Source organism: Budorcas taxicolor, chromosome 2, assembly GCF_023091745.1.
Source record: "Budorcas taxicolor isolate Tak-1 chromosome 2, Takin1.1, whole genome shotgun sequence".
Taxonomy (NCBI): Eukaryota; Metazoa; Chordata; class Mammalia; order Artiodactyla; family Bovidae; genus Budorcas; species Budorcas taxicolor.
In genome coordinates, this window is record NC_068911.1 from 169,700,932 (window position 1) to 169,723,630 (window position 22,699).

The window sequence follows — 22,699 nt, forward strand, 5'->3', positions numbered from 1 at the left end:
GAAGGAAATGGCAACCCACTCCAGTGTTCTTGCCTGGAGAATCCCAGGGATGGGGGAGCCTGATGGGCTGCCATCTCTGGGGTCTCACAGAGTCGGACACGACTGAAGCGACTTAGCAGCAGCAGCAGCACTCTACTGAGCTGGCAATGTAGTAGATAAAAAATGAAAAAGCATAGTTCTTCCTTGAAAGGCCATTATGAATATATTTTAAAACTTTGCTCCAGGGCTTTTTTTTTTTTTTGAGAGTTTTCTAGCTAAATTTGTTACTCTGTGGCTGTAATAAAATGAAGACTATGATAAATTAGATTCTTCATTGTTCTAGTTTTCCTTGTGTGGGTTACTGTGTGTAAACCATAGACTGTTTTAACTTCATTTCTTTGATTGCAAAGAGTCTTTGGGTGAACTAAGCATAAATTCATCACCACTATTGGAAAATGACTTTATTATCTGGATTATATAAATACTGTTATCTTCAGGTGGGAAGGACAGCACATTTTCTTATAAGAGCCTGTATTAAGTTGAATTTTTCTTGTCTTAAGCCTTGCAGTTTCCAGTCAGTTTTCCAGCATTATTACATGAGTGCATTTTTCTCCCACACCTTTCATTGAGGTTATGTCACTTATTTGTAATACAGTTAAATTCTTTTGTCACAGTGTATTTACCGTCCTGAAATCGCTTTACCTCCTGGTTGGTTTATGGTATCTTTTATCATACAGAAGTTTTGAATTTTTGTAAAATCAGCCTATTTTCTCCTTTATGGCTTTTTAATTTAATATCATGTTTACTAAGGGTTTATCTACCTCAAAGGTTTTGTTTTTGTTTCCTTTTTCTTCATATATTTTGTAATTTTGTTTGTAAACATAGGGGATTTTTTAATACCCCTTATTAATTTTATCTTTATTGGCACCTATGAAAGTTAAGGCAGCATTATATAATGTCAGTTGATATGCCATAAGCAAGGATCCAGAAGTATTTGGTTCTATTTATTTTGTCATGTTTTCTCATGAAGAATAGATGTCCATGAGAAATTGAATGGACCCGGGATTTATGTTGTATTTATTATTTACTTTGAAATTTTAAATTTAATCATATTTAATAGCTATATTCCCACCTCATATGTTTGTTTGAAATTGTTTAGTAGCAGGGACTTCCCTGGTAGTCCAGCGGTTGAGACTGCCAGTGCAGGGGGCACAGGTTCAGTCCTTCGTCGGGAAACCAAGATCCTGCATGCTGCACACCATGGCCTAAAAAAAAAGCTGTTCAGCAGATTTCCTGCCTCTGCGCACACCTAACTCCTTGTAGTGGGTTGGCAGTACTCTCTGTACTTTGCGAACTTGAAACACTTTTTAAGTTTTCATAATTTGGCTAAGCACACTAAGCTTACTTCTGTAACTAGTTATTCTAATTAAAAACCTCTAAAATCAGATTCTTTGTAATATTTAAAACAACAACAACAGGGAAAACCATTAGTAATGTTAACCATAGATCTTCCATTTGTGACTTCTTAAACTGTTTCAATGGAAATACTTTTACCTTAGAAGGGTTTAGAGAAGATGAAAATATGGGAAAAAACAGAATAGTATAAAGCATATTTTTTAAATTGCTGGTAACCTGATAGGAATTTATTTTTATTTTTGGTATGTAAGTAATATAAATATAAAGATATTTCTATTAAATGAATGGTTAGATGATTGCAAAATTACCATACTTACTGTTTGAAAATATATTTTTGTGTCTGTTAAAATTTTAAAGTAACCAGTTTGATTTCAAGTTTGGATACCTTATCCTGGTAAACATTCTATGTTGAGTAAAAATCCTGGTAAACCTTTTATTTTACCTTGAGTTTAGAAGACACTGTTTACATTAAAAAGAAAAAAGAGCCCCATGTGAAAAACAAGTCCATCTTTAAAATATATCAGGGGTTAATGAAATAAATCTAAGTCTAAGCAAGACAAAAGGAAACAGTTACCCTGTAATTTATTAGTTAATCTGAGGCTGCCATTTGAGTAGCTAGATGATTTTAAAAACAGATCATGACACTGATGCTTTTGTGTATTTATTTTACAGGTGAAGAAAGCCAAGATGCAGGAATCAGGAGAGCAGACTTTAAGGTATACAAAGTTGAATTTCTTTTTAATGACCTACTTATAATTTGTTTTTACCTGCTGACCAGTATGTGGACATGATTTGGATTGACTTACCTTTGGTTTTCAGCATCAGTTTTTATGTTTTGAAATTATTTGATTTAAGGTGAAAAGTATCCTCTGAAACTTTGTCCTTAAAATAAGGTTTGTCCCTCATTAGCCAGACTCATCAAGAAGCAAAGAGAGAAAAATCAAATCAGTAAAATTAGAAATGAAAATGGAGAGATCAGAACAGACAACACAGAAATACAAAGGATCATAAGAGACTACTATCAGCAATTATATGCCAATAAAATGGACAACGTGGAAGAAATGGACAAATTCTTAGAAAAGTACAATATTCCAAAACTGAACCAGGAAGAAATAGAAAATCTTAACAGACCCATCACAAGCACGGAAATTGAAACTGTAATCAGAAATCTTCCAGCAAACAAAAGCCCAGGTCCAGACGGCTTCACAGCTGAATTCTACCAAAAATTTCGAGTAGAGCTAACACCTATCCTACTCAAACTCTTCCAGAAAATTGCAGAGGAAGGTAAACTTCCAAATTCATTCTATGAGGCCACCATCACCCTAATACCAAAACCTGACAAAAATACTACAAAAAAGAAAACTACAGGCCAATATCACTGATGAACATAGATGCAAAAATCCTCAACAAAATTCTAGCAATCAGAATCCAACAACACATTAAAAAGATCATACACCATGACCAAGTGGGCTTTATCCCAGGGATGCAAGGATTCTTCAATATCCGCAAATCAATCAATGTAATTCACCACATTAACAAATTGAAAAATAAAAGCCATATGATTATCTCAATAGATGCAGAGAAGGCCTTTGACAAAATTCAACATCCATTTATGATAAAAACCCTCCAGAAAGCAGGAATAGAAGGAACATACCTCAACATAATAAAAGCTATATATGACAAACCCACAGCAAACATTATCCTCAATGGTGAAAAATTGAAAGCATTTCCCCTAAAGTCAGGAACAAGACAAGGGTGCCCACTTTCACCGCTACTATTCAACATAGTTCTGGAAGTTTTGGCCACAGCAATCAGAGCAGAAAAAGAAATAAAAGGAATCCAAATTGGAAAAGAAGAAGTAAAACTCTCACTGTTTGCAGATGACATGATCCTCTACATAGAAAACCCTAAAGACTCCACCAGAAAATTACTAGAGCAAATCAATGAATATAGTAAAGTTTCAGGATGTAAAATCAACACACAGAAATCCCTTGCATTCCTATACACTGATAATGAGAAAGTAGAAAAAGAAATTAAGGGAACAATTCCATTCACCATTGCAACGAAAAGAATAAAATACTTAGGAATATATCTACCTAAAGAAACTAAAGACCTATATATAGAAAACTATAAAACACTGATGAAAGAAATCAAAGAGGACACTAATAGATGGAGAAATATACCATGTTCATGGATCAGAAGAATCAATATAGTGAAAATGAGTATACTACCCAAAGCAATTTACAAATTCAGTGCAATCCCTATCAAGCTACCAGCGATATTTTTCACAGAACTAGAACAAATAATTTCAAGATTTGTATGGAAATACAAAAAACCTCGAATAGCCAAAGCAATCTTGAGAAAGAAGAATGGAACTGGAGGAATCAACTTGCCTGACTTCAGGCTCTACTACAAAGCCACAGTCATCAAGACAGTATGGTACTGGCACAAAGACAGAAATATAGATCAATGGAACAAAATAGAAAGCCCAGAGATGTGGACACCTTATCTTTGACAAAGGAGACAAGAATATACAATGGAGTAAAGACAATCTCTTTAACAAGTGGTGCTGGGAAAACTGGTCAACCACTTGTAAAAGAATGAAACTAGATCACTTTCTAGCACCGCACATGAAAATAAACTCAAAATGGATTAAAGATCTAAATGTAAGACCAGAAACTATAAAACTCCTAGAGGAGAACATAGGCAAAACACTCTCCGACATAAATCACAGCAGGATCCTCTATGATCCACCTCCCAGAATTCTGGAAATAAAAGCAAAAATAAACAAATGGGATCTAATTAAAATTAAAAGCTTTTGCACAACAAAGGAAAATATAAGCAAGGTGAAAAGACAGCCTTCTGAATGGGAGAAAATAATAGCAAATGAAACAACTGACAAACAACTAATCTCAAAAATATACAAGCAACTTATGCAACTCAATTCCAGAAAAATAAATGACCCAACCAAAAAATGAATCAAAGAACTAAATAGACATTACGGATGGCTAACAAACATATGAAAAGATGCTCAACATCACTCATTATTAGAGAAATGCAAATCAAAACCACAATGAGGTACCACTTCACACCAGTCAGGTTGTCTGCTATCCAAAAATCTGCAAGCAATAAATGCTGGAGAGGGTGTGGAGAAAAGGGAACCCTCCTACACTGTTGGTGGGAATGCAAACTAGTACAACCACTATGGAGAACAGTGTGGAGATTCCTTAAAAAATTGCAAATAGAACTGACATATGACCCAGCAATCCCACTGCTGGGCATACACACTGAGGAAACCAGAATTGAAAGAGACACATGTACCCCAATGTTCATCGCAGCACTGTTTATAATAGCCAGGACGTGGAAACAACCTAGATGTCCATCAGCAGATGAATGGATAAGAAAGCTGTGGTACATATACACAATGGAGTATTACATAGCCGTTAAAAAGAATACATTTGAATCAGTTCTGATGAGATGGATGAAACTGGAGCCGATTATACAGAGTGAAGTAAGCCAGAAAGAAAAACACCAATACAGTATACTAACACATATATATGGAATTTAGAAAGACGGCAATGATGACCCTGTATGCAAGACAGCAAAAAAGACACAGATGTGTATAGCAGACTTTTGGACTCAGAGGGAGAGGGAGAGGGTGGGATGATTTGGGAGAATGGCATTGAAACGTATACTATCATGTAAGAATCGAATCACCAGTCTATGTCCGATGCAGGATACAGCATGCTTGGGGCTGGTGCACGGGGATGACCCAGAGGGATGTTGTGGGGAGGGAGGAGGGAGGGGGGTTCATGTTTGGGATCGCATGTACACCCATGGTGGATTCATGTCAATGTATGGCAAAACCAATACAGTATTGTAAAGTAAAATAAAGTAAAAATAAAAATTAAAAAAAAAATAAGGTTTGTCCTTGAAACACGTAAGTGCTGAATTTTTCTCCTTGTTTATTCATTATTTATTCAACATAATGTACCAGTCTCATGTTATCATTCAGATCCTGTGATATGTGAAGGAGACACAATGGTGAATATTCTTCAGTTACATATACAGTATCAGAGCAGGCAATGGCACCCCACTCCAGTACCCTTGCCTGGAAAATCCCATGGATGGAGGAGCCTGGTAGGCTGCAGTCCATGGGGTTGTCAAGAGTCAAGACATGACTGAAGGACTTCACTTTCACTTTTCACTTTCATGCATTGGAGAAGGAAGTGGCAACCCACTCCAGTGTTCTTGCCTGAACAATCCCAGGGATGGGGGAGCCTGATGGGCTGCCATCTGTGGGGTCGCACAGAGTTGGACCTGACTGAAGCGACTTAGCAGCAGCAGCACATATACAGTATACATAATAGGAAAAATAGAAATTAAAAAAATCCAAGGAGTTAATCCTTAATTACCAAATGGACATGGGACACCTTAATCATTAGCTCTGTTCCCCTTATAGAAGAGGCAGCTTCTTTGCATGTCATACTCTGGCTTCCACAGCACCGTGATTTTCAGTTGTCCACAGTTCTTACCTCCTGTTGTTTGTCTACCAGCCAGATGAACCAATAACCAATAACCCTCTAACATCTTAATTTCAAGAATCCTAATCTTACACCTCACACACTAGCATTCCAGCTCATTTATTCTATTGTCACACTAGCCCTGTGTCTTACTCTACACTTCCACTTATAATGGCAATGATCTATCATATTTTCACTGTCAGGCATTGACCCTTCCCTCAAAAAAGACTTCCGTATCTTCCTGTGCTGCTCAAAAGATAAGATTTATTACTGTAGTCAGTTTCTTACAAACATTCGTAACTTCCTCTCCTCTTTTCCCTGTCATCCTTCCCTAGCCTAACCTAGTGTTTAAAAACCCTAGTTAAACCCTCCTGTTCACCTATTTCATACTTATTCCCAACCATCTGAACGCTTTATAGGAAAACACAAAACTGCTCACTGGTCACAGTTTCCAGTCACGATTGCATCTCAGTGGGCACTTGAACATTCTTGGTGATGCGGTCACTCTTCCTGGTTTATTTCACAGTGGTAAAATTGTTTCTCTTTCCTCCTTACCTTCCTTCATTCCTTCTCTCCTTTCCTCCCTGCCTCTCAGCCTGCCTTCCTTTCTTCCTGACTCTGTCCCTCCCTTCTTCCCTCCTGCTGCTGCCTCTCCTCCGCCCTCCCCTTCCATTTACTCAGCTGGGGATCTGGCTCCCTAATGCAAAGAGAAATCAGAAGTGGATAGGAGCTGCCTTATTTGTCTTATCACTGAATCTACCCCCTTAACTGCTTCACTGCTTCTCTCTAATATTCTCTGCATCCCTTTTCTCTGAAGTTAATTCCCATGCTCATCTCTCTCCAGTTGTACAATGGAGCCTGTCAGCTTCATCTTTTCCTGCTATTATTCCTTCTGTCTCCTTCAGCAACTGCTTTATTGGGATAAAATACAAATAACCTAAAATTCACCATTTCAGTCATTTTTAAGCATATAATCCAGTGGTACTAAGTACATTCACATTGTTGGGCAATCATTACCATCTATCTCCAGAACATTTTTTATCTTCTCAAACTGAAACTTTGTATTCATCAGACTCTCCATTTGCCCCTTCTTCTAGCTCCTGGCAACCATCATTCTGCTCTGTCTATGATTTTGACTACTCTTAAGTACCCTATATTAGCACAGTCATAAATTATTTGTCTTTCTGTGACGTGTTTGTTTCATTTAGCCTGATGTCTTAGTGGATTATCCATTTGTAGCGTGTGTCAGAGTTTCCTTCCTTTTTAAAGCTGAATAATGCTCCGTAGTAGTCCATACCACGTTTTGTTTATCCATTCATTGGTTGATTGTGTTCATTGTTGTCAAGAGTTTCATTGAATGAGAAAGAGGTATTTGTGATGCTTGCTTTTAGAGTTCGGGTGTTTTTGCTCTTTTTTTGGAGGAGGGAAGTTTTATTTTGGAGCATTTTTTTTCCATCATACACATGTTAAGTAAATTTTATATAACTGAGGATAATCATATTTTGAGGTAGTAATAATTTTTCTGGATATAATTTCAAATATCTAACAAAGTGCTGGAGTTAATTCACTGTCTTGGTGGTTTTGTTTCTGTTCAATCTCTAGATACTTAGTTGAATAGGTAGGAGATTTTGCCGTAAGAATCCAGGACCATGGGGTTTTAGGAACTTGTCCATTGTACACCAGACCGTACAAGTATACCTTCTGCAATACAAGATCTAGAAAGTCGTTCAACAGTTGGTATAACAATGATCCCCAGACTTACTCAGACTAGTCTTACACATAGAAGATAGTCATTATAGTCAGAAATGTGAAGTTCTTGTCTGGGTTTATACCGTTCTCCTTGGAATCCTATTTAATTAGGCATAAGATGGGGCTCAGAAATCTGTATTTTTACCAATCATTCAGATAATTATAAGAAATAAGCCATTTTGGGAAACAGTGGTATAACTGCTTAGTATGATTTCTTACCCATACCTTTCAATTCCCATGGTCATATCTTGGTTACTATATTAAGTGCTATTTTGAAAGTACAGACATTTGAGTAAATAGATTAAGATAAACTTCATCTGGAGATTTACTTTTTAAAATTAGTTACATCTGAAGAAAAATTGTTTGAACATTCAGAATATACCAGGGAAAAAACCTTTATTGATACTATACTTGAATGAGGTTCATTCAGAAAAGATAAGAGAGCTTTAAGAATTTTGGTGCTTTGTACTTTTTTTATAAGTAACATTTCTTTTTAAATTTTTCTATGCAGAAACTATTCTTACTGTTTATTAGTCTTATCTTTCCAAAAAAAGAAAAACTGGAAAAAAAATTTTTTGATGATGGCATAGTGTTCCCTTGTATGACGATACTTTACATTACCCAGTTCTTTAACCAGCTGGACATTGGTCTCTAAAATTTTATAAAACAAATCATGTTGCAATGAAAATACTTCTTGATTAGTTTATACACACCAGTTCCAGTTACTCACCCACCATGAATATGTAACCATAGTTCTTTTCATACTTCTCCAACATAGTGTCACAAACTTTTTGTCTTTGTTAACTTAATAAGTGAAAATAAAGTTTTATTCTAGTCTTTAAAAAAGTCATAGCTTTCCTGGTATGTGGAGTATCTGCGACAGTGTCCTCCGCTTCTTCCTAGAGTGCAGAACAGCAAAGCGGATTTCTTGCTGCGGGAACATGAATGTGGGAAGGATGGCCGGAACTGGGGAGAAGCTGTATTATAATAGTACTGGCCACAGTTACATTGTGTTTACTCTCTTCTAGTCTTTGCTCTAAATACTTTTCATATATTGACTCATTAATCCCTATAACAGCCCTGAAAGGTAGGTTCTATAATTATCCCTCATTGACGGTTGAAAAAACTGGAGTACAGAGAAGTTCATGACTTGCCTAAAGCCATAAAGCTAGTTTTGACAAAGTGCAATATGAGCTCAAGCAGTCTGGTTCCAGAGTCTGCACCCTTAAGCGCTGTACTATACTAGTGGTTGAGGGAATATGGGGAGAGTTGGAAAGTAAGGTAAGAGGAAGAGGGAGAACGTTGTGAAAGATCAAAGGGTAACCTCCATTTCAGAATCTCACTGAGGATCTTCCTAACATTAAAGTATCTAACATAATGATTTATCCTCCTAGTTTATATGACTTAGTCTTTTTCAGTTTCTCTTAATTTGTTACAAGTTTTTTTAAAAAAGATTTGCTAAGTTTGGGGTATAAGAACAAAAATTTGTTTGTTTTTAATTGGGGGAAAACAGAAGTGCAGTGTAATGCACCATCTTAAGGTTCAGAACCCCTTCTTGCGTAAGCATGTGTAATTTGAAAAAGCTTTTCAAGTGATTATGAGGCCCATTGTCTGAAGTCAGTCACCTCCCTACATTCCTTTGGTACTTTGGAAATAAAGTGGGAGCAGTTTTAGGTTGCTGTAGAGTTTTCTTTTACCATGTGGTCTTTAGAGAAAATCTGAGTTGCCTGTTGCTTACCTGAAATTTCCATGTGGTATAAAAACAGTCATGGTCTAGGGATGTGACAATGAACTGGAATGCTGAAGGTACTAGGCCTGGCCTTAGCTGTTAGGTAGCCAATAAAAACCGAGAACAAGGACTTCATGAAGTAGACTAACCTTGCCCCTTATCTAGGAAGAAATTGTTTGATTTAATCACTTTTAGCAATGCAGCAGATCATCCAGAGGCTAATGTATTCATTTTGGTTTTCCCAGTCAAGTAAGCAACCCTGAAGTCAGTGATCAGAAACCTGAAACTTCAAGCCTTGCTTCAAACCTTACCATGTCAGAGGAGAGTAAGTACCATATTCTGTGCATCATGGACGTATTCCTGTGACCAGGTGATGCTGACCTTTTATAACTTGTTTTCACTGATTGCCTCACTTGTCTCAGAGTATCCAGAATCCTTTCATTGCCTTGTACATGTGTTCATCCTTACGCCCTGCTATAAACCTTATTGCATACCAGCTAAGGAGCAAAGTCACATGGGATCCACTCCTAGGGATTGGTGATTGTGTTTTTGTTTTGAGATTGAATGTTCTTCTAAAGGTAATAAATAGTGCTTTACTCAAAATCAGAAAAATTTGTGGGCCAGCCTCTGACTGCTTCTCTGGATGGCTTGATGTGTTTCTAGCTTTCTAATAACCAGATGATTCTATCTATCCATCTAGACCAAAAAAAAAAGAAAAGTAGTCCCCTGAGAGCCCAAAATTGATACTGGGCCCTGAGGGAGACCCATCTCAATAGGATACACCCTCTGTTTACCAAACCTTAGCCAAAAATTTGTAGAATGTTCTTTTTTTTTTTTCTTCTGGAGATCTAAGCTCTTTTTGGAATATCATAGTGGTATGCCCCACAGGGCAGTTAGTCCTCCTTGAAATTAAATAGCTATGCCCTTTCATATTATACCACACACTTCAGAAGAATAAATTTGTGTACATTGCTTTATAAAAAGACGTTTGTTTAGGACGTATATCTTAAGATGCTTAACCTTAACTTTATATAATTCCCATGTAATAAAAGATGATATGCCTTTTTAAACAATGGTTATGTCTTTAGTTGTATATATTACCTCCTCAAAGATGCTGTTCCAGTAGTTCTCAAACTTTTAGCATACCTGAGAGTTAACCTGGAGTGCTTATTTGTAAGGTAGCATTCTAGCCTCATCTTTAGTGATTATCATTCAGTAGACCTGTTGTGGATGAGAATCCGCATTTTTAAGAAGATAGCTAGGTAACTCTGATACATATGGGAACTGCTCTAATCAACGAAAGGTGTCTCCTCTAATTTTTTTAATATCTCACTCCAGTATTCTTGGGCTTCCCTTGTGGCTCAGGGGTAAAGAATCTGCCCGCAATACTGGAAACCAGAGTTTGATCCCTGGGTTGGGAAGATCCCCTGGAGAAGGGAAAGGCTACCCACTCCAGTATTCTGGCCTGGAGAATTCCATGGACTGTATAGTCCATGGAGTCTCAAAGAGTCGGACACAACCGAACGACTTTCACTTCTTATCTCTAAGAAAAAGGTCTGTTGCTTACATACTTCAGGACCCAGAAGTAAGTTGAGTCTTCTTGCTTCTTAAAAATTATTTCTCTTTTTTTCCTTCAAAAACTCTAGTTCCTTTGAAGTCTATATTTATGCCCCTTCCTCCAGCTTTCTTTTTACCTCAGACTGAACTCCTAGTCCTTTTGCCCTTTAAAGACTAGATCTTTGTTTTCTTCTCCATCCAGACCTTTATTATTCTTGGTAATTTGAACATCCATGTAGATGACCTGTCCAACACCCATAATGTCCCTCTTCTTTTCCTATCCCTTTTTACTCCACATGGATTCTGCAGTTCTTTATTACAATTACTCTCTTACTAATACCTTCAATAATTTTGACTCTTGTGCTGTCCTTGCTAAACCCCAATCCTGATTTAATCCAACTGTCCACCTTCTCTGTAAGTATTACATTAAATAGCTGAACGTTACTGGGTAGTTTATACACTTAGCTGACTGTTTACTCACAGGGCCTTAAGTGGGCACCCTACTACACTTCACTCATGAGTTTTACCTTTTACCATTTCTTTCCTCTCAGTGCACCCATACTGCTCACCTCTCTTCATATTTGACTGATGATTTCTTCTCGAATAGAAGCTGTCTGACAGGAGGTTCCCTTATTAACCTACCACCACCAAGTCTTCAGCCCTACTTGTGTTTGTACCCATGTTACCTTGTTTTATTCTTGTCAGAATGGAAATAGAATTTTTGTTCCTATGAAAGGTAAGAGCTTTTATTTGTGCTTCATATCTTGTCTGTTCTCACCTACCCCAAGGACTTTGGTACTGTGATTATCCTAATACCATTCTTGCATTGCCTTATTCTTCTCTCCTTAATCCATCCTGTCTGTGCAGACATGATCCAGTATCTTCCATCTTAAAGCACAAACAAAAGCCTCCCTGAAGTCCATGTTCCCCACCAGTTACAGACCTTCTCTTTGTCCCATGACCCACCTTGGAACCTCTGGAAAGAGTTGCCCTCACTTGTTTTGCCTCCTCCCATTTTCTCTTCATCCCTCTCAAATTTAACTTTGTCACCATTCTTCCAGTGAAACTGCTTTTGTCAAGGTCATTAGTTCCTTTCAGTAACTGAAAGTACTAGTTCCAGTGGGTGTTTCTGTCTGCCTGTATCCTGCCTCTTACCACTCTTTCTCCCACCTTTCTTCTTTGCTGGCCTTTCTTCTGCTGTCTAATCTCTGAATGTTAGTGGGCCTCTGGATTTGGTTCTAGTCCACCATCTTTGTTCTTTCTGTGTTCTCCCACCCATTTCATTACTTTAAATATTTGATGCATAGTTAATAAATTCCAAATTTGTGTTCCTAGTCTGACTTCTTGCTCTAATTTCGTTTTTGTATCCTACTGCCTACTTGATATCTCCACTTAGATATCTAAAAGGAAAGTCATACTTAAAATATGTAAAAGCTTTTTCTGCCCTTAGCCCTCACCAAAGCTGTTCTCTTCCCCAACTTATTCATCTTTGGAAGTATTTTCACTATCCCTCCAATTTCTCAAGCTGAAAACCTAGAAATTATCCTGTTTTCCCTGTTTTCCTCATTCCTTAATTCAAATTCGTCAGAATGTCCTGTTAGTTTTACTTTCAGAGTGTATTTCTAGGTTTTTGCCTTGTTTCCCTGCTGTTACCTTTTTTTTTAAACTAGTGCAGAGTTGAACACATCCAAATTTATTTACACAGTGCTAAAGAAATTTGAGTTCTATTTCCACTTTGTGGAATTTTATTCTGGGATCCAGCTTTGTTGTATAACTGACATAGGTCATTGAAACTTGATTATCCCACCTCACATGCAATTTTCTGTCTCAAGGGAACAGAAAGCTTGGGTTTTTAATGCAAATACAATAATGATCTTAATACTGCTTTACAATTTAGTAGGAAGGCAGCTGTCCCACAGCTTGAGGGGGAAGAAGGACAGGCAGAGAAGTTATAATTAAGCAGATTATGCCTTGACTCTTTTAAATCTTTTCATAGTTCCCAGGTACCACAAAGATTAAGGCTTATTCATTCTCTAGAGAAGTAAAAATTGGCCTAGATCTCCTAGAATGTTTTGCGATCTCTTCTAGAATTAAATGAGAGAAGGAGAAGGATTTGGGTTTTTGAAAATACTTGTCAGCAGAGAAGGAACCATTATGTAGAAATCAAATGAACTTCTGTTCTATGTAATGGACGATAAGAACCTTAGATCTAACTGAGATTCCCTTCATTTTTGTCAAAGTGATTAATGATTAGTATAATCTACAAATTGCTGTGAATTATTTTCAGAGACTGTGAACAGTGGCAATAGGCAAGATCCATGATAAGCCCATTCACAGATGATTTGTGTTACTGTTGGGCATGAATTGACCCCACATCTGATCTTGATCAGTGTTCCCTTTTGGGGTAAGATACTCAGAAAACCCAGCTAGACATCAAGTTAGTTGGTTCACCCTTAGTCCTTATTCACAATGGAGCAACCTCCCTTACAATAGATAATGAAGGATGTTCTTGAACAATTTAGGAATCTGGTACAAGCTCTGTGTGTTGTAGCTCTATCTGTAATTTGGACTGAAATACTGCTAATGAAAAGGATTCTGCTACCTGTTAAACTTGAGTTGAATATTTACAGTATTTATCCCAAATGAAATCATGAGGATTAAGCCTCATGACAGTATCTATTCTAGATGAAATGGAGGTCAAGAGGGCAGTAGCTGTGAAAGTCCCTTTACTTGATGGTTTATCAGAGCGTTACATCAGTTCCTCAGGTCTGTCTCTGCTTTACCAAACTTAAAGCTTTATTACAAAGCTGAAAAAAATACTAGTATAAAAGCATGCTTGCATCTTTCTGCTGCTGATTATATATAGCAGTAGCAACAGTTATTGGATACTTTTTCCAAATCTGTCTTCCTGCAGGTCATCCTTATGACCTTTTACTCAGAATAGGGTAAGCATCCAGAGAATGAATAAGCTGAAGAAGTATAATGTGGCTTCCTAGACATGGATCTTGCATTTTAACTTCACCTTTGAGCATAGATGAGAGCTTAGGAGGTTGCTTCATTTATGGTTTTAGAACAGTGATGGTGATGGTAAAGATCAGTCGGTACTGGGAATTCCCTGATGGTCCAGTGGTTAGGATTCCACACTTTCGCTGCTAAGGGCCCAGGTTTGATACCTGGTTGGGAAACTAAGATCCCACACGCGACACAGCACAGCCAAAAATAGAGATCAGTTGGTACTGACCTTTAGCTCTTTTCTATACTGCCTTCATTCTAGCTTTTACTGTCTCTAAAAGTCTCTATAAACTCATTATTAAAGAGTGAGGTATTTCTACTGTGTAGTCTTTTTAAATTTCTTTATGTCCAAGCTTTATTCTGTTCCTTAGTTTGAAAGACTATACAGTGAGACATGAAATTTTCCCCTTTCATTTTTGAAATGTTCTAACTTTTTACCTGGTGATATCTTTCTTTCAGTTATGACATGCACCGATTACATCCCTCGCTCATCCAATGATTATACCTCACAAATGTATTCTGCAAAGTAAGTTGAATAATTGTTTCAAAAATCTGTATGCTTTTCCTCTTGATTCCTTGCAAAATGTAACTTGATATTTAAGCTATTAAGTTGACATTTAACTTATTTTCACTTGTTCTCTCTGGCCCTATTCCAGTTTTTTTTTCCAGGTAAATATAGTCTAGGTATCGTCCTTTTAAAAAGTTAATGATTGTCTGAAATAGCTCACTGTTACCCAGGAGCTTTCTCAACATGAACAGGCACTGAAAAGTGTAAGATACCATTAGTGATGAAAATATATCACTGCTTAACCTCTCGTTATTCTCTCTTTGCTCCACATTAAAAGAGAGATCAATTAAAAAAGCTAAAGCCAGCCTCAGACTGGGACTTCTGGGACTAATCTGTGTTCATCTTATTGCTTTAGAAGCTTATTCTTTTAGAAGTGTCCTCAAGTAGAAAGTAGGCTTGAGGTTAGACAGGTTTAGTGAGTTTAAATCACTCAGAGGCAATATTTTGGGCCTCATGAGATAAGATCAGCATTTAAGATGCACTAAGTTAATCATCTCCAAGGTGAGTAGGTGCAGAACAGTGTGTATATCAAGCTACCAACTGCACATTGATAAAAGTTGAGCCTGCATACATAGATGTGTACAAGCGTGCTTTATTAACCTAGGATAAATTTTTACGTGCTTACATAGGCAAGTTACATAAAGAAATTGGTGACAGAATATGTCTGGGTCTCTTGTAAAAGAAAACTTTTCCTTTTTGTGCCCATTTGTATTCAGTGCCTTTTGTTTTTGCATCAGTTTAAAAAAAAGGAGCTGATTGAAAAATCATCTCGATGAATTCTCCAAATTCTAATCTGGTATATCATTAACATTAATAACATCCTTGGGCCAGTCATTTTCCATGTTTTTCTTCTGTGACATGACTGAACCTGTTCTCTGAGGTCCTTATGAAGGTGATAAAATAATTTGAGCTATAAAGACACTAAATTAAAAATATTTTATGATCTTTATCATATCTGGAGATTAATCCATTTGAAATTACTAAGATTTTAAGTCATTCCCACATGATTTGATTGACAGCTATAGCCTGAGCTATTTTCTGGTCTCAGGTCTGGCTAAGAAGACTAGAAATTTTCAAATTCAGTCTTTTAAAGTCTACTGAGATGTGAATATAGCAAATTGCAAATTCATTCATTTATTCAAAAAAGTATTGTATACCTGTTGCACTCAGGACACCTTGTTAGCTTTCTACCTTAAAGTAGACCTCCTTACCACTTATCTAAACCACTGCATTTTTTAACTGCCTCTGTTTCAAGTCCCCTTCCCCCATCCATTTTACAAAGAAATGTCAAACTAATGTTTATTAAAGAACACCTTTGATCTTGTCATCCTTTTCTCAACAATTTCAGTGACTCCTCATTGTTTCAGATTTGTCTGAACACTTTTAGCCTGGTATTCAAGGTCTTTGCTGTCTGTCTTATACTTTCCGTTAGTATAATCTCTGTTCCTTGTTGGCTGAAGCCCTGTCTGTACCCTTGGCAGAGGCTTTCTCTTATTCTAGAACACCTTTTCTCTCTCTCATTTTTGCACATTCTATCTGCTCACAGATCACTTCTTTATAGCCTTCCTTCATTTTCTTCTCTCCAAAAACTGCAAAAAAAAAAAACCTTTCCCCTCTGAAACTACCTCCCCGCCATTATTTTATTGTTATGACCTGCATGGTACATGACACTTTCTTGCTTTATAAGTACAGGATAACTCACCAAATAAAATAACTTGTATCTAAAAATTCAGTGCATAAAATGTGGCGCCATCTTATTCTGTGGATGAAATGAGCAGGTCAGCTAGCTGGTTTAAAATCCCTGAAGTTTCACTGTTGAATTCATCTCTAGCTAAACCAGCTAGTGGCAGTATACTCTGGCTTAAATATCAGCGGAGCAAGCCAGTGTCCTGTCTAGGACTTCCCGGATTTTATTAGTCACTTGACTCTTGATTTTATAGGCTCGATCTAGGGACATTGGGCCACACTCCTGATCCTGGTTTTCTAATATGGTGGTTGCCTGCTTTTTCTCTGAAGGTCTCACCCTCTTTTCCAAGTTCCACTTTCACTCTCAAAACTTTAGTTTGGCCTGGAGGGCTCGGTGGGGAATGGAGTCAGTTGCCAGTCTATTCTACCCAGTTGTCTGTCCTTTTAGGATTTTATTCTATATTTAGACATAAGGGCATAAATGAGTTTAGTCAGTACTTGTATCTCACATAGGGCCTTGCACATAGCACACTACAAATGTTTGTGGTGTGATTGGACCTTTGGAGGATATTTGAAACTGTTCATTTTTGTATAAAATTGTTTGTTAGGTAGATGATAAATAGACCTGAAAAGGAAAAAATAATTCTACTTTCTGACCATATTAAGAGACATTTTATGTGACAGGTTAGTGTACTCATTATTGATTCTTTGCTGTTAGTGATATTAGCTGTTTTTTTGTTTTTCTTATGTGAAATTTTTTGTTTTCTTGAACTTTTCTAGACCTTATGCACATATCCTCTCAGTTCCTGTTTCGGAAACTGCTTACCCTGGACAGACTCAGTACCAGACCTTGCAGCAGTCTCAACCCTATGCTGTCTACCCTCAGGCAACCCAGACGTACGGACTACCTCCTTTCGGTAAGGCATCCTATTGTAAGCAGTTTCTAAGAATGTTGATTTTATCCCACAGAAATTTCCATCTTTCCTGTAAAAGCAAGCATGGCTAATCAGGAAGCTGAGAGAAAGCAAGTTGTTCTTGACAGCCTCTGCTTGTTTCAGGTGTGATAAAAGTTGGCTGTGCTTTTCCACAGTGTATTTGATGCATGTAATATAAAACCATAACTTTTTAGTACTCACTTGTTTATCTGCCATAATTTAGATACTTCCAAGATGCTAAGTCTTGACTGGAAAACTTGGAATCTTCAAGTTTTTGGAAACTCTTTGAGGAATTGCTATTGATTTGACTTACTTTGCAGAAAACATGGTCCCATGACAAATATATTTTGAGGTGGCTAATTTCTTACTAAAACTAAGTAATCTACATATTCAGGTAGAATATACCTTATAGTTCTCTCTCTCTGTCAGTTTTTCTCCTTCCTTCTTACCCCATACTGCAACATCAGTTGTTGCTCTACTGAACCAAAAGTCATCTTAGAGGGGGGAAATCCCTGATTTTGTACAGCCTTATCTTGTGCATAGAGAGTTTTGTTCTTTGGTTTTAGGTATCTTGGACTGAATTATAAATTAGAATGATTTACTAGAAGTCAGTTTGAGGTTTTTTGAGCACTTAATACACACTGATTTTTCAGTGTGTGTATTGATAGACATGTTCAGTGTGGTTTAGTGCTACTTTGCTAGAACTGATGTCAGGAAATTGAAAAAATACTGTATTTAAAAAAAAATATTCAGTATGTTAATAAAAGTATAACTTGGTAGCCTTTATTGCAACTAGCTGGGAATTAGAAAATCTTTCTAACAGATTGCCGCAGATTCTGGGTGTTGCTTGCTTTTGGTTTTGACATTCCTACTTTTCCTGGCCTATTTGGCTACTCTTAGCATTCCTTGGGTCTTGATAACTACTAGAAACAAAAATTGGAAGTTTTGTTTAATGGTAGTGGTAGCTGATAACTTCATGAAAAAAAGAAACAGAAATGCTCTTGTTTTCCTGTTTGTACACCCATGCCTCAGTGCCTATCAGTATCAGCAAGTATACTAAAATCTTATGTTGCTGATATATTTAACCAGCCTACTTGAGCAGCCCTTTCAGATGCAGAACTCTCTGTGAATATGTTTGTGTTTATTTCTTTTTGTATATATTAAAGCTAATTTACCAGCAGCTGGCTAGTATCAATAGGCTAGTGAGTATAAAGTATTTCATTTTGTTTTTGTTTATTTTACTCTCATTTGATTTAAATTCTTTATTGGAAAGCCAAAAGCCCTTTATGACATTGTTGAACAACTGTTTATTCCAGCTGTTCAGTGTTAAGTAAAGCTCTTGTTATATCTCTAAACTCAGATTATGGAATACATAGCATAGTGCCATGTGTATATAGGTCCTAGATATTATGGTATCTTTTATAATCACTTCATTTCCCTCATGTTAAGGAAAGAAAATTCTGTAAACTAGATCCCTGTTAAAAACTTGAAGGAGACAGTATTTTATAAAAAAAAAAAAAAATTGGTTATAATAGGCTCTTTTATTAATCTGTTTCTATTTAATAATTGGGATGAAGGAAACTTGTTTCTTAAATTCTTATCAGTAGTTCAGAGAGAACTGTTCATTAGCTTAATTTGCCTTTGAATGATAGGTATGGCATATCCTCAAATTTCATAAAGGAAATTTCAAAGAAATACTTATAATACTTTTTATGTGTATGTGTGTGATAACTTTAAGTGACTGTATTTTTAAAAGAGATTTTCTTACGTTTTACCACATGGCTTTTTTTGTTTTGTAGCACTCAGATATAAAACACTCTGCTTCTTCCTGTATAGCAGAGGGCATTATATCCAATATCTTATAATAACCTGTGGTGGTGGTGGTGTAATTGCTAAGTTGTGTCCAACTCTTACTACGCTATGGTCTGTAGCCTGCCAGGTTCCTTTGTCCGTGGGGTTTCCCAGGCAAGAATACTGGAGTGGGTTGCCATTTCCTTCTCCAGGGGATCTTTGCAGCCCAGGAATTGAACCCAGGTCTCCTGCATTGCAGGCGGATTCTTTACTGACTGAGCCACCAGGGAAGCAAAAAAGCGGAATCACTATGCTGTACACTTGAAGCTAACATATATAGTAAGTCAGCTACCCTTCAGTTAAAAAAAACAAACTCTCCATTTCTTTTCTTGTGGAAAAAGTGAAGTGCAAGTTGCTCACTTATGTCTGACTCTTTGCGACCCCATGGACTATACAGTACATGGAATTCTCCAGGCCAGAACACTGGAGTGGGTAGTCTTTTCCTTCTCCAGGGGATTTTCCCAACCCAGGGCTCGAACCCAGGTCTCTCTTATTGCAGGCGGATTCTTTGCCATCTGAGCCACAAGGGAAGCCCAAGAATACTAGGGAGTAGGTAGCCTATCCTTTCTCCAGTGGATCTTCCTGACCCAGGAATCAAACCAGGGTCTACTGCATTGCAGGCGAATTCTTTACCAACTGAGCTTTCAGGGAAGACCTTATTCTTATGAAGGTTTCAGTAATTTTATTCTCTTACTTTTAGCACTAACACTCAATTAGCTAGTCTGTTTTTTATTTCAGATATAAACAGAGCTTTAGAAAATCTTATTGTAATAATATGACTTTATATTAATATATTTATGCAATAATAATAATAGTTCAGTCACTCAGTCGTGTCCAACCCTTTGTGACCCCATGGACTACAGCACACCAGGCCTCCCTATCCATCACCAACTCCTGGAGTTTACTCAAACTCATGTCCATTGAGTCGGTGATGCTATCCAACCATCTCATCCTCTGTCGTCCCCTTCTTCTCCTGCCTTCAGTCTTTCCCAGCATCAGGGTCTTTCCCAGCGAGTCAGTTCTTCACATCACGTGGCCAAAGTATTGGAGTTTCAGCTTCAGCATCAGTCCTTCCAGTGAATATTCAGGACTGATTTCCTTTAGGATGGACTGGTTGGATCTCCTTGCAGTCCAAGGGACTCTCATGAGTCTTCTCCAACACCACACACAGTTCAAAAGCATCAATTCTTTGGCACTCAGCTTTCTTTCTGGTCCATCTCTCATATCTATACATGACTACTGGAAAAATCATAGCTTTGATTAGATGGACCTTTGTTGACAAAGTAATGTCTCTGCTTTTTAATATGCTGTCTAGGTTGGTCTTAACTTTTCTTCCAAGGACCAAGCCTCTTATAATTTCGTGGCTGCAGTCACCATCTGCAGTGATTTTGGAGCCCCAAGAAAATAAAGTCTCACTCTTTCCATTGTTTCCCCATCTATTTCCCATGAAATGATGGGACCAGATGCCATGATCTTAGTTTTCTGAATGTTGAATTTTAAGCCAACTCTTTCACTCTCCTCTTGCACTTTCATCAAGAGGCTCTTTAGTTCTTCGCTTTCTGCCATAAGGGTGGTGTCATCTGCATATCTGAGGTTATTGATATTTCTCCCAACAATCTTGATTCCAGCTTGTGCTTCATCCAGCCTAGTGTTTCTCATGATGTACTCTGCATTCAGTTCAGTTCAGTTCAGTCACTCAGTCGTGTCTGACTCTTTGCGACCCCATGAATTGCAGCACACCAGGCCTCCTTGTCCATCACCAACTCCCGGAGTTCACCCAAACTCAGGTCAGTCAAGTCGGTGATGCCATCCAGCCATCTCATCCTCTGTCGTCCCCTTCTCCTCCTGCCCCCAATCCCTCCCAGCATCAGAGTCTTTTCCAATGAGTCAGCTCTTCGCGTGAGGTGGTCAAAGTACTGGAGTTTCAGCTTTAGCATCATTCCTTCCAGAGAACACCCAGGGCTGATCTCCTTCAGAATGGACTGGTTGGATCTCCTTGCAGTCCAAGGGACTCTCAAAAGTCTTCTCCAACACCACAGTTCAAAAGCATCAATTCTTCAGTGCTCAGCTTTCTTCACAGTCCAACTCTCACATCCATACATGACTACTGGAAAAACCATAGCCTTGACTAGATGGACCTTTGTTGGCAAAGTAATGCCTCTGCTTTTGAATATGCTATCTTGGTTGGTCATAACTTTCCTTCCAAGGAGTAAGCGTCTTTTAATTTCATGGCTGCAGTCACCATCTGCAGTGATTTTGGAGCCCCCCAAAATAAAGTCTGACACTGTTTCCACTGTTTCCCCATCCATTTCCCATGAAGTGATGTGACCAGATGCCATGATCTTAGTAAGTTATCAAATAAGCAGGGTGACAATATACAGCCTTGATGTACTCCTTTCCCTATTTGGAACCAGTCTGTTGTTCCATGTCCAGTTCTAACTGTTGCTTCTTGACCTGCATACAGATTTCTCAGGTGGTAGGTCAGGTGGTCTGGTATTCTCATCTCTTGAAGAATTCTCCACAATTTGTTGTGATCCACACAAAGGCTTTGGCATAGTCAGTAAAGCAGAAGTAGATGTTTTTCTGGCTCTCTTCCTTTTTCAGTGATCGAGTGGATGTTGGCCATTTGATCTCTGGTTCCTCTGCCTTTTCTAAAACCAGCTTGAACATCTGGAAGTTCTCGGTTCACATACCTGTAGAAGCCTGGCTTGGAGAATTTTGAGCATTACTTTGCTAGTATGTGAGATGAGTGCAATTGTGTGGTAGTTTGAGCTTTCTTTGGCATTGCCATTGAAATAATAATGAGTGCTTATTGTGCCAAGCAATATGCTGAGAATAAGTACTTCACACTTTACATTATTTTCTTATTTAATCCAAACCAGCAGTCATAAAAAATAAGTGGTAGCATTATCCCTGTTTATAGATGAGGAAACACATTTAGAAGGATTAAGTGACTAACCTGAGGTCATACAGTTAGTAAATGCCTTGGATTAGAACTGCACCTCAATCTGTTTAAATCCAGAAGTGCTCATAAATTTAGGTCTGTATGAAAAAGTTAATATTAGAGTTGACATGAAATTAAAGTTTCCTCCTTTTAAAGAAGTGAGAAAAGACGAAGGAAATCTAGGAAGCCCATATTATGACAGATATTTAAAAGTTAAGGCATATTGGTCATCTTTCCACAGCTATATAGAAATGATGAGATGGCAGAATAAAGATTTGAGGTTTAACTTCCAGTGATCTTATTGAATATGTGTGAGTGAAAGGGTACTTATTTGTTTTTAGGAGCTCACAAAAGATTGGCTTAACCTGCATTGTTCTGCCTTCTTTTAAAAGAGGTTTAATATGAGATGGAGATTTGACAGTAGTATTAAGAGTCTTAAGGATGATGTTCATGTCATTTCCTCAGTAATCCCTTCTAGGGATTTATCCTAGGAAATTAATTAGAGATAACCACAAAAAATTACTGCCAAGATACTCATCACAGCATTATTTACAATAGCAAAAGATTGGAAACAGGCGACTTATTGAATGGAAAGATGCGTGTTAAATTGCAGTAGATTCGTAGAATAGAAAACAGTGTAGCCATTATAAACCATATTCTTAAAAAATACTTAGTTGTTGAGGTCCTTTAGTGGACCGGAACCTGGTGGTCCAGAGTCCACCAGTTTACTTTAAGAAAGTAAAGGAGAGA

General features: G+C 37.6%; 1 protein-coding gene across 2 annotated transcripts in view; it reads left to right on the plus strand.

The window, feature by feature from the left end:
* Positions 1-22,699, plus strand: part of EYA3 (EYA transcriptional coactivator and phosphatase 3) — a 94,980-nt gene that overhangs the window by 27,943 nt on the left and 44,338 nt on the right. For both annotated transcript variants that reach the window (XM_052657934.1, XM_052657941.1), the window contains exons 3-6: positions 2,068-2,111; positions 9,642-9,721; positions 14,425-14,491; positions 17,000-17,136. In XM_052657934.1, coding sequence (XP_052513894.1) covers positions 2,068-2,111; positions 9,642-9,721; positions 14,425-14,491; positions 17,000-17,136 — 328 coding nt within the window. The remainder of the gene's footprint in view (positions 1-2,067; positions 2,112-9,641; positions 9,722-14,424; positions 14,492-16,999; positions 17,137-22,699) is intronic.